The sequence below is a fragment of the Rutidosis leptorrhynchoides genome, chromosome 1 (assembly GCF_046630445.1).
Source record: "Rutidosis leptorrhynchoides isolate AG116_Rl617_1_P2 chromosome 1, CSIRO_AGI_Rlap_v1, whole genome shotgun sequence".
Taxonomy (NCBI): Eukaryota; Viridiplantae; Streptophyta; class Magnoliopsida; order Asterales; family Asteraceae; genus Rutidosis; species Rutidosis leptorrhynchoides.
In genome coordinates, this window is record NC_092333.1 from 464,764,857 (window position 1) to 464,778,252 (window position 13,396).

At 31.9% G+C, this 13,396-nt stretch overlaps 1 protein-coding gene across 1 annotated transcript; it reads left to right on the forward strand.

Annotated features, from left to right (window-relative positions):
• Positions 1 to 9,459: 9,459 nt before the first annotated feature.
• On the forward strand, positions 9,460 to 11,308 carry LOC139874387 (uncharacterized). The gene is made up of 4 exons (XM_071861832.1): positions 9,460 to 9,597; positions 9,692 to 9,792; positions 10,028 to 10,092; positions 10,439 to 11,308. The coding sequence occupies exons 2-4, from the start codon at positions 9,714 to 9,716 to the stop codon at positions 10,865 to 10,867; spliced, it is 573 nt and encodes a 190-aa protein (XP_071717933.1). The 5' UTR covers positions 9,460 to 9,597; positions 9,692 to 9,713; the 3' UTR covers positions 10,868 to 11,308.
• Positions 11,309 to 13,396: the final 2,088 nt, after the last annotated feature.

The window sequence follows — 13,396 nt, forward strand, 5'->3', positions numbered from 1 at the left end:
TCGAGACCACGGCCTTCAACCAAACAACAACTTTGGGTAACCTATACTTACACTCTATTGTTTCCAATGAACATACACCATGTATCACTCTAGCTACTTATTACAATTTAAAGGATACATAAACTCAAATTAGTTACGGGTAGACAATAATTAAAACATTGTTTTCCAAGAGATGCAATATTTATCTTTTGTAACCACTGTTTGCAACATTATTTTTTAAATGGTTTAAAATACGTGTCTTTTTAACTAACAACTTTCACTTGTGTGAATACTAACAACATGTTCTTGTAATCATTTAACAACATTATTTATCACTATGTTGGTCTTAATGTCACATGCTAACAGAGCTTGCCTTTGTAGTTGTGGAAGCTGACGTGAATTACAAAACACGTACCTGGAGATTCACTTGGTGCAAAGGTAACATTAGATCAGGCTAAAAGTGCATGAAGGGTATTATTTTCGATCTTTTGTAAATTGGCCCTTTTCATAAAAATATTAAGGTTCTATTTATTGTTACTAAAAGTTGTAAAATGGAGCTATGGGGTTGATTACTGTTGGGATTAAGAAGAAACACAATAAGTTGAAAATTGTTAGATTCAATTGTATATAAAAAGGTATCTTTTTGGGCAGCCGGTTTATGTATTACCAAATCACCAACTGTTACACGAAGCGTTGATGTGAAAAAAGGTATGACCATTAGAAAGTAAAAAAATGATGGCTTATGTTTTTCAAAAGGTATGATCATTAGAAAGTAAAATTGGGTGGGTACATATACAACTGTCATATGTTTGTGTGTGTTACATTTTGGTTAGGAATGGACAACAAATGGGTATGGTAATTCAGCACCATACAACCTCTCATACCCATTCTTTTTTTTTTTTTTTTTTTTTTTTTTGTAATCAAATGCATTTGGTTATGGTATAGGAATATGCATTATTTGAAAAAGTATGTTACCATCTATATCTTTATTTTATATAGGGAACCATTTGTAGAGAACACGGTTCACTTTTTTGAGCTTGGGAATTGGAACAGAGCTTCATAATCGAACAAAAGGTACTCTTCTTCATGTTTTTAACAAAAAAATTTCTGCAAAATATATAACTTGTTTGAAGTTTAACAAAAATGAAATTTAGAGAACCATGCGTGGAGACCGCAATTTTTTCCAGCTTAGTAATTGGAGTGCTCGGTAATTGGATTGTTGCTGATGCCGCTGATTGCATGAACGGATAATTCTTATAAAAAATATCTACAGTTTACATAGCTCCATTTAACTCCATAGAATATAAAGGTAACATTTATTCATTGTTTGTCAAATTTGTTTATTGTACTACGGAATATAAAGTTAATATTTAGTCATTGTTATATACGCGATTGCAACTGTATCTTCATCTGAAAAGTGGCTACAGATAATGTGGGTTCATTGTCTACTGCCCCAACTACGATGTTGGGTATGTGGTTCCTGGAACTATGTCACAAAGGCAAATTGCAAGGCACAATTATCTACTAAATGACAACTTTTTCTGACAGTTGCTTCTTGGTGATTTCTCTCATGTTATATATGTAGTTGCTTCTTCCAGTTGTTTTGTTTTGGGGATACAGATCTCTCCTTCATCGAAACTTTCCAAATGGCTATGTCTAATGACTCCACATCAGGTTTTTCCAAATGTGTCTAAATTTTTATTGTATGTGTGATTAGTTGAATTAGTTTATGATACAACTAATGTTGTGCATTATGTTTGTATATTAGCGCTTGACAATGTATTGAATAAATCACTTGGTGAAGAGCCGAAGATGGGTTTTTGGTGTCATTCTAATGAATTGTTTTCCTTTCATCGGGTTGTAAAACTATTTAGGAACTCAATCGTGCTCCATACTATAAAACCGTTTTCTATTTTAACAATGTATCGATGTTAGTTTTTGATTTACATTATATTAGTACCCGATTTATTTATTATGTATTTTTTTACTTTATTTGCTGTAAAGGGATTGGAGATTTCCCTATTCCTTCTTTTTTTCTTTTCATCGGTATCATTAATTATTAACAAGCTTTTTGTTGTACTTGATATGATCATGTATTGTGTGGTTTGAACTGGTTTCAAATTTGTTAGTTATTATTTTTCGCTTGTTGGAGGGTAGATGGGACTTTAAGATCGGTGATACACTTACATCTACGAATCTTGCTACGAATTTATTAAGCTATTGTATTGTAAAGTGCTTCTATAACATAATATAAGTATAATATTATGAAATATATGTATCACTATATTTACTTTTTTCATTTGTCAACGATTAGGAAGATGACCCATGCCAAGTATATGTTAGTCTGTTAGTGTTTGGCATAAGTATATGTTAGTCTTTGAGCAAATCATACACAAAATGTAGTTAGGAAGATGACCCATGCCAAGTCAATGATGGCAACAGGAGAATGATATATATTATCATTGGAACTTTACGTTTGTTATTAATGTGTACTTTCATATGCAATATGCAACACTAATATTGTGTTTCTTTGAATTTTGGCTAGGTTGTAATTGATGATATCTGTCAGAGATATACGAGTCAAGCCAGGCCCTGCGGATGCGACATCTACAAACAATATTCTTTACAAAATATGTATATGTGGGTTTGACTACTAGAACTAAAAAATCAATGTTGCAGAGTTGTTAATTATTACCTAATAATTATTCTCTTTTAAAGCATCATACTTTGTGATGACAACAAAAAATTTAAAAAATAATAATGACACATTACATTTGTCATGTAGCATATATATCATATTAAAAAAATTATTAATATGTATTTACTTCTTTCAATAAAATGAATAAACAATCATTGCAGAAATGCGTATTTGACTACAAAAAAGCGGATTAAAACCAATCATATTGGACGACGATGAGAATGATTCAAATACAACCAAGAATGTTGTTTATAAGAAAGTCTTGAGACGTATTTGACTGAGATGTAAATGTTTTGTGGTTAAATATCCTTTGAATATTTTTTTGTACATCTCTAATTATATATACTTATAGCACAAACTAAATTCATTTTGACAACTAATATAAGTTGAATGGATAAAAATGATTAACGTTGAGAGTTAATGGTTTAAGGTTTAGGAATATCTATTTAGGGTTTACAGTTTATGGTTTACAGTTTAAGATTTAGGGTTTAGGGTTAAGATTTTAGAATTTATGCTTTAGGGTTTGGTGTATAGGGTGTACGGTTTAGTGTTTACGGTTTAGGTTAAGGGTTTAGGGTTTAGAGTTTAGGGTTTAGTTTTTAAAATTTATGGTATAGAGTTTAAGGTTTAAGGTTTAGGGTTTTATGGTTTATGGTTTATTGTTTACGGTTTAACATAGGTTTAGGGTTTAGGGTTTAGTGTATAGGGTTTAGTGTATAGGGTTTAGTATATAGGGTTTAGGGTTTAGATTTTAGAATTTAGGGTTTACGGTATAGGGTTTAGGGTTTAGTGTGTAGGGTTAAGGGTTTGTGGTTTAGAGTCTAGGGTTGATTTAGGATTTAGGGTGTAGGGTTTATGGTTTAGGGTTTGGATATAGGGTTTATGGTTTAGGGTTTAGAGTTTAGTGTATAGGGTTTAGGGTTTAGGGTTTAGTGTTTAGGGTTTATGGTTTGGACTTTAAGGTTTAAGGTTTATATTTTAGAATTTATGGTTTAGGGTTTAGTGTTTAGGGTTTAGATATAGGGTTTAGGGTTTAGTGTATAGCGTTTAGTGTATAGGGTTTAGGGTTTATAGTTTAGAGTTTAGGGTTTAGATTTTAGAATTTATGGTTTATGGCTTAGGGTATAGGGTTTAGGGTTTAGTGTGTAGGGTTAAGGGTTGGCGGTTTAGGGTTTAGGGTTTAGATATAGGTTTTAGGGTTTAGAGTTTAGTGTATATGGTTTAGTGTATTGGGTTTAAGCTTAATGGATAAAAAGGATTAACATTGAGAGTTAATGGTTTGAGGTTTAAGAATTGCTATTTAGGGTTTATGGTTTACACTTTAGGATCTAGGGTTAATATTTTAGAATTTATAATTTAGGGTTTAGGGTTTAGTGTATTGGGTTTATGATTTAGTGTTTAAGGTTAAGAGTTTAGGGTTTAGAGTTTAGGCTTTGGAGTTTAGGGTTTAGTTTTTAGATTTTATGGTATAGAGTTTAGAGTTTAGGGTTTTATGGTTTAGGGTTTAGTGTTTAGGGTTTAGGGTTTAGGGTTTAGAGTTTATGGTTTAGGGTTTAGATTTTAGAATTTAGGTTGGGGTTTAGGGTTTAGGGTTTAGGGTTTAATGTGTATGGTTAAGGGTTGGTGGTTTAGGGTCTGGTTGATTTAGGGTTTATGGTTTAGGGTTTAGGGTTTAGATATAGGGTTTATGGTATAAAGTTTAGTGTATAGGGTTTACGGTTTAATATTTTGGGTTTATGATTTAGACTTTAAGGTTTAAGGTTTAGATTTTAGAATGTATGTTTTAGGGTTTAGGGTATAGGGTATACTTTTTAGGGTTTATGGTTTAGTTTTTACAATTTATGGGTTAGAGTATAGATATAAGGTTTAGGGTTTAGTGCATAGGAATTAGGGTATAGGGTTTGGTGTAGAGGGTTTAGGGTATATGGTTTAGGGTTTATGATTGAGAGTTTAGGATTTAGGGTTTAGATTTTAGAATTTAAGGTTTAGGGTTTAGTATGTAGGGTAAAGGGTTGGTGGTTGAGGGTTTAGGGTTGGTTTTGGGTTTGGGGTTTAGATATAGGGTTTAGGGTTTAGAGTTTAATGTATATGGTTTAGGGTTTATGGTTAATGTTATAAAGTATGAGATTACAAAAATTGAAATAATTTACTCTAACTACATTTACATGATTCAAATATAAGTAATATGTTATTTATTATTTTAAATTTGCAGAAAGAAAAGAAAAAAAAATCAAGAATAGATAAGCAGTTATGAAACACCACAAAAAAAAGGTTACAATTCTTAGAATGACAATAGTAATTGTTAATTTTAAACTGTTATAATTTAACATGCAATTATATTTTTTTTATTGTAGACGTACTTCACTAAGATGGAAGAAACGTTATACAACTGAACAGAAAAATACAAATAAAAAACGAACTACCACAAGAGGTACTTTTTTAATACATGTTCATCAAAAAATAGAAAATATACGAATTTATGACTTTCAATTTTCAATCCATTTACAATTACATTGCTAAAGTATTATATCACATTTACAGATTACCATGAACCAAGACCTCAATCGTGATATATCTTAATTTAATAGTTCGTGAGTACATTTTGAAACTTTAAACAAGCCCCATAAAACATTTAGTTTAATGTTCATCTAGACATAATAATAGTTTATTGATTTATATATTTAATTTTATAGCTTAAATGATTATATCTTTCAAAAATCCCGCGAAATCGCGGGTCTTTAACTAGTATATACATTAAAAGAGAGTCTTGATTAGCTAATAATTATTTTTAAAACCCCCTTAATTACCGTCAGATTAGAAAATTACGTTATAATATCCCTTAGTCCAACGGTACTTAATTATCCACTAAAAAATTAGCTAATAAATCAATTTTAATTAGACTACATCTCTAAAATACCCTTAGAAAAATCACGGGAATGACGTATAGAATTTGGGAGTTGTTCACAATTTCATTCATTCAAGAAAAAACCTTATTTTCTGAAAAATTAGATGAATAATATCACTGATTAGGGTTCTCTCCATCTTCTCTATCTATAGCAAACAAACCCTAAAAAACTGATATCACAAAACCTCACTTTTCATATCAAATATCGAGAGTCTCAGGGTTTACAATTTCTTGCTTCGCTCAAAATCGTAGCCTCTGCTTCGTCATAGGGTTTACAATTTCGTTGCAAATTGATAATTGGTCAGTGGTGCGATTTGGTTTTCTGTACAGCCTAACTTGAATTTTATGGTATTCAATATTACTCTGTAGTTTTTTAGTTAAGTTAATGTCTTTGATTTCAAGAATTTTCTGCCAATTAGGCATTAATTTCACAAATAATTTAATGATCATAAGTCCATCAACCACATAATTGCATATGGGTTTTTCTTCAAATATTAAAAAGCTCTAATCTTTCTGTTAGGGTTTCAACTCAATCTGTTTCTCATTCTCAATATGTTGTTCCCACCAAAGCTTTTCAAGAAGATATTAAACTTTCCAATCATGTAAGTTCTTATCGATGTTATCTAATTGACAGTAGTAGTTTAAAGATTCATTTATTGTTTTATATAACAATTTTTTAATGTATTTGTTGAGTGTGCAGGAAGATGGTGTGAAGTTATATGTTGGATCACCTATGAATTATGTTACTGAATGTAATGCAATAAACCATTCAAGAGCAATTGCACCTGGACTCGAGGCTTTAAAATTTTTAGGAGTTGAAGGTGTTGAGCTCCCAATTTGGTGGGGAGTTGCAGAAAAAGAATCCATGGGGAATTATAATTGGTTAGGTTGCCTTACTCTTGTACAAATAATTCAAGAGTCGGGTCTTAAACTTCATGTTAATTAACAAATTATCATACTTAGAAGTCTTATTGTATTCAACATTTTTTGCTTGATATTGATATATACAACAATCGTTACAAAGTTAGGCGAGCTCTTCTTTAGTTTTGTAGTTGGTGGCTTCAACAAACACTTTTCCTGTTTTATATATGTTGATTTACTTATACTAATCCGTGATATACTACTTCAGTCTTATATAGATATCGGGACTGTTTAGCACCTTTTTGCCAACGGCATTACTCAATATGATGAACAAGAGCTTGACGAGGTTCTACAGATAGAGGTACAACTAACTATATGCTAAGGTTTTGTATACCCACGTTATACAACATCACGAGTAAATGGGTTAAATTTGGATTTATTTTGTGATTAAAAATTCAACCAAACTGTATTATGAATGTATAATTACAACTTGATAATATTTTAAATATATACATATAAGTTATTAATTTTAAAAACTTCATATTACAAATCAACTATTTCGAGAAGTTAGTGAAGGAAAGATAATCAAAGTGTTTTAAGAGTGGGCCTAACACACCTCAAGCGTACCCGTTTATCTCTTCTAGCTTCAACCCCTTTACCCATTCTGCCACATGTATAGACACACAATTGTTACTTGAAAGCATGTGATTTGTCTTCTTTTATTGCAGATACAAGCTGCTTTTCACACTAATGAATCAAGAGAATGGCTTCCACACCTCAAAACAAGATGGTAGCAAGAACGAATTATTTCCGTGAAAAGAGGATGTCATATTTAAGGTGAAACTGTAATTAATATTTTCAGTTGGTTTCTAAATTTGATTATAGGCAGCTTAGTAAACGGGTCAAATAAATAAAAATTGATTACGTTCGGTGGCCGGGTTGGTTGAACCGCCTACTGTATACATGTATACGTTTCAATAGTCTAAGGTAAATGATAAATGCATAAGTTACATTAATATTTAACTTTTATTAATGGCTATCTGATATGTTATTAACGTGTCACATTCATATCTTGCCCGATATATTATTAGTGCGTCACATTTACAGATGGTATACGACATAAAGCGCAATGCACTATGACAATTATATGAATCGAGTTTCTTCCCGAAACCTAGCATAAATTGTATTTGCCCATGCTCTTCTTGTTGGTCTTGATTGGAGGCAGTATCTGCGATGGAAGCGGCTAACAAGTGGTACTTAATTCGGGATCAGCAACTTAAATACCACAATGAGGTCATTTTTTTGTAGTGTTTTCATCCATAATCATAGTTGGTAAATTTTTTTTTTTTTTTATTATTTTTTTTTTTTGTGCTGATTGGTTTCCATAAGCTGCAATTCCAATACCTTTTTCAAATTTGTTGGAGTACTATTGAAGACAATGGTAATAGTTTTTATGATTGGAGCTGCCTTCATATCCAAAGAAGTCTCCAGGTCAGCAAGTTAATGGGATTTTCTATCGTTTTTAGTCAAAGTATTATTCTGTGGTCTCCTGGTGCTATTTTGACTTTTAATAGTCAACTGCTCAGAAGGCAAAAGGTTGTTTTTGAATATGGGATATTTGTTATAAGGGTGGAGGTCTTATGTGATTTCATGTGGCTTTCTACTTTATTAGATTTTATGAGGATCAAAATATTGTCCTAATTATTTATATCAGTGGAATAGTTCTTGGGTTATTGATGTTAATGGTAGCCAAAAGAATGAAGATGATAAAAATTTTAAAGAGCTATATGATACAGCTAATTGTGGTCGAATGGTGTTCATGGATTGTTATTATGGGCTCACATCATGGTTTCTATTGTTGAGAATAATGTTGAGTGTATTTTGGATCAAATGCTTACATGTTTGAAGTGGTGGGCTTGTTATCTTATAACTGTTCATTGGGCCACGCTTAAGATCGCAAAAACCCTCAACCAGACCGAGGATTCCCCGGTGGAAACCGTTTGCCTTCTTAGCTTCATCAACTTCCTACACAATTAACAGGTTCAAAGTCAAACTTTATGTTCTTTTCTTTTTCGGTATTAAAATATTACTAAACGATTATGATTCTTTAAGGAATTATATGTGAAATTGTGACTGCGTTTTAACACTACAATTATCAAGTTAGTGTAATATTTTAGTAAGTGCATCTATTTCCATGACATTCATTGTTATAGACTTCAATATAGTATACAACTATCTCTCGAGAATGCAAAAAGTTCATGTATTTTGAAGTTTATATGATAGAAGTTAGACCTTCACTAACTTAAAAAATTGCAGTTCAATGATACAATCATGCTTCACGATCTTTCATTGTTCTTATATGTGATCTTTTTTACATTGTTCCTCTATAAGTGTTCCTATAAAAGATTTTGCTTTTACATGTTCACTCTTTTTCTTCTAGAGTGTTTTTTAGAATTGGGGTCTGAGTTATAAAGAAACTAATGTACATCAAATAATAAGTGGTGTTTTTAGTACACAGCTGGAAGGTTAGTATGGATGGTCGAGTGTTATAAGTGTCTCAAGGTTAATCCGGGTTCAAATTTGGGCGGGTTTTTTTTGGACCTCTTCTATTTTGGCTCCACGTGTTGTACAAATGTCTTCATATTTTGTGCTTTTCCTCTTTTCTTTATTATCTGTCTTATTATTTTACTCATTCAAAAATTGTAAACTCACCACTAAAGCTCATCGACGTTACTCAATCGCATTCCTCATTTCAATCGTTTTCTTCTCTTATTTGCCATCGTCTTATCTGGAACTCACTTTGTAGGCCTTTTGCTGTTCGTCGATTGCTTAGATTTTCGAATCAGCTTCGTTATCAGGTATGTGATTTTTTAAATAGTCGAGTTTTTTTCTTTTTTATTCTTCTGTCTGTGTTACATTTTGTGAAATTGGATTAGATTGTTTGTTAGCTTTGGAGGTTTTATCCTTTCGTAGTAACGGTAGGTGGGGCAAATTGGATGATGAAGATGATCAAGAAGTAAAAGGTAATCCGACAACTTCATTTGCTCTTGCACAGTTTACATGCTTAACGATTTGTTATATTTATTATTATTCTGATCTGTTTTGTCGCAGGGACACTACGTAGACAGAGCAGCGTTTCTGATTTTGGATCAAGGTGTGACATACAGAACATGCATTATTATTTGATAAAGAATTTAATAGCAAAGTTTATTCATTTTTTTATTTTTTATTTTTTTTATTTTATGTAGTGGGACTGAAGCATTCTCAAACATGGGTAATCTTCGAAGAAACGCATCTTCCTCTGCAAATATAGATGAGCTCGCTTCAAAATCCACTCCACCGAATCCAGGTACATCATTTTATCTTAATAATCAAATGTTAATATCGCTTTAGTTTAGCTGTGCATATATTAGGTGTTTTAAACGGTATTTTGTTACCCCTCATTTTACTTTTGTTGAACTAAAGATCTGCATGTTTAGTATGCAGTATCTATAGATTGTTTTAACAATTTTAGCCATTTTTTAGTATTCACTTAATGATTTCTCAAATACTTGATGATTTTTTTTACATTTACTTCTTCTCAGCTCCACTTAGGCGAACGAGTAGCTTGTCTTTTGATGAGAAGCTTCTTGTACAGACGTTATACAAGGTAAAACTACGTCGGCCATGTTTGTTTTTAACTTAATCGACTTAATAGTCTAGAACTTAATATAAAAAGATAATGTGAGGTGTTTGTTTGTGCCGTGTCTTAATTAAAGTATTCAAATAAATGTGAATTTCGTTTAGGTCCTTACTTTCTAACTATTATTATTAACTGTTTTCTCAACTACCAAAAGTTATTTTGCTAAAGTCAGTTATTTAGACGATTATTCAGTGCATAAAATAAACAATAACTATTTATCCATCACTTATTTCCCACATACGTCTTATATTCGTGTCACAAATGTTTTTTTTTACATACATGTTTTTCTGATGTTTAACCTTAACTTACACAGGTTCTGACTTTCATATCCAAGAGCAGTCCAATCGTGTTATATCTTCGAGACGTCGAGAAGCTACTATGCAGATCACAAAGGGTATACACATTATTCCAAAAAATGTTAAAGAAAATATCGGGCCCGGTACTAATTCTCGGGTCACAAGTTGTGGACTCGGAGAAAGATTATCGAGATTTAGACGAGAGGATTACGTCTGTTTTCCCGTATAACATTGAAATCAAACCTCCTAAAGAAGAAAATCATCTGGTTAGTTGGAAAAATCAACTGGAAGAAGATATGAAGATGATTCAGTTTCAAGATAACCGAAATCATATTAGTGAAGTGCTTGCTGCTAATGATCTTGACTGTGATGATCTGGCATCGATTTGTGTGGCAGATACGATTGACCTTAGCAACTATATTGAGGAAATTGTTGTGACATGCTAAAATATTGTGGGTCAAAAGCAGTTATTTTCTGCACATGGCGACCGAGATAATTTCACACACTCATTTGTTTTACGTTATACTCTCTTTGTGTCTGAATAATTTGTTTGTAGTTTTACTCTTGTATTATACGTTCATGACCCAACTCTTGGCTTAAATGATCTTTATATTAACAGTGCAAGGCTGAATACGAGAAGTCTAAGGGTTTCAATGATACAGCTATCTCAAACCTAATGGCATTTAAAAAAATCAAATTACAACTTCTTTGGTAAATAAAAAAATAATAATTTTGTTAACAAGTATAGAATGTGTCAAAAGTTTATGGTCCGATCAGCCACATAGAAGTATGTCATAGGTTACAACGTACAACTTCTCGTGTTATGCATATAGTTTGCCAGATGTTTTGTTTTATGTTCCAATTGTATTCACAATTTTTGTCAATTTTACCGATGTATTCTTTATGTTATGTTATTCCTTTGAAATGGTTTCCCGACTTGACACGTTATCGTATATTTGTCAAATTAAATTTACACTAATGAAACTTATATTTATGAGCATTCTATGTCAGTAATCATGTAAACAACTTGAGTTTAGCGTTTGTCTTACTTTTTGGCACCATTGATTGCATATATTAAATTTCCAATATGTAATGATCATGAAAACTTCAAATGACTTTAAATGATGTTTATGAAAAACATTTCAAGTTGGAAATACACATGGTATGATGGTGGAGTTTGGTCAGTATACTGATGCATTACAACATAAATTACCTTTAAACATCAGTGGGTATAAGTTTAATTATAATATGTTATGATGTATGCATATCCCTTTTCTTTCAATCTTATACAGATTTACAGATGTTTATAAGTTTTTATGTACTGTGTTTTCATATCTATCATATATAATTACGTTATTATCCTGTATCAACATATTTCAACTTGATATTTTTAAGCATCAACTTCACATTCATAACTGAAATAGGTTTCCAATTGCCCCCTTGATCTTGGCAAAGTCGGAATTTCTTTTTTCTGTTTTTCGTTTATGATTAGATTGTCTCAACAAATTCGGTTGGACCAATATTGTGCACTCTTAGCTATTTAAAGAATGCAATCAATCTAACATTGACATGTTGATCAGGTAACGTTGGCTCTTCCGTAATGCTATGCACGATTTGTTAAATTTTAATTTTGAACCTTTAATGTTTCTCTAATTGAAAATCTATGCTTAGCTGAATTCTTTCCTAATTTGAGTTTGGGATTCACGTGTATTACTATTAAGTAATGCTATATGGTCTTTTTTTGGCGGGTCATGGATCAGTGGCGGATCTAGGTTTCATAGTCATGTCACTAGTTAAAAGTTAAAAAAAATTTACATTATCCAGTGGTGTCACACACAAAAATTTACACTATCCAGTGGTATCACTAGTTAAAAACTCCAAAAATTTTCCACTGCGTCGCGTATTTGAGTGGTAGCCCGTGCTACCACTCAAGCCTATATACATCCGCCCTTGTCATGGATGTTTCAATTCACATTTTTGTAATATATTAGGATACAACTAATTTTTAGTTACTTTTTTTTTTGTGTTAGAATCAAGGGTTTTATTTTGATGAAATTAAATTTAAAGATATGAAGATGGAGTTTATAACAACAAACAAGTCATTGTATAAAGGTATATATATTTTAAATTCGAATTTAAGGCAGGTATTACATTGTTTAGATTCACGTTTGAACAAATAAGTCAAAGAATGTGATACGTTGTTTGACTGTTTAGATTCATGTTGGTACATTGTAAGCATTATATACGGTTTAACTTTAAATGGGTAACACGATAAGATTTTTCTTATATCTTGCTTTATAGAGACATCTATAACGCTAATAAATGATAATCACAGATAATCTTGACAAGGAATCCAAGAAAAAAAAGATCATGGACAATGGGCAAGGGACATATGAGCATACAATTTTGCGTGCTTAAAAGATATGTTGTTGGATAATATATAATGCTTTCGTGAACTAGCTATGTGTAACCTTTACTTTGATAACATCATATTGTAAAATATAAATAGACATGCTTTTACATGTAGGTATTAATTTGGTTCCGAAGATATTACACGCATTCAAGGATTACATTAAAATACTCATTATAGGTGTCAATATGGGCGGCCATTTGGACGTGTGATAACATGCACACAAACGTGTACCTCGCCAAAGGTGGTCAACCAAAACGCACAACCGTGCCATTTGGACCTATACACAAGTCCATCAATCCACCTATATGTGAAGTGAGCTCTATAACCGATAATCACTTCACCCGACCCGCACCCATCCTACACATACATATGCACATAGGATATTAACACTCACCTTGAAGTCTTGAGAAGAGCTTCCAAGTAATCCGCAACGCGTCAATGGAAAGTACCTATTCCATTATCATAAATACCACAACACAATTAGATTGGATTTACAAACCAACCCAATTCGACACTTAGTGCAAATTCGACCCAATTGCACTTCCAAGTACAAACCGCGCCC

Coding starts and splice junctions, on each gene's coding strand:
- LOC139874387 (XM_071861832.1), top strand. CDS start 9,714: ATGGGTAATCTTCGAAGAAACGCATCTTCCTCTGCAAATATAGATGAG. Junction 9,793..10,027: donor ATCCACTCCACCGAATCCAG/GTACATCATTTT, acceptor ACTTCTTCTCAG/CTCCACTTAGGCGAACGAGT. Junction 10,093..10,438: donor TTGTACAGACGTTATACAAG/GTAAAACTACGT, acceptor TAACTTACACAG/GTTCTGACTTTCATATCCAA.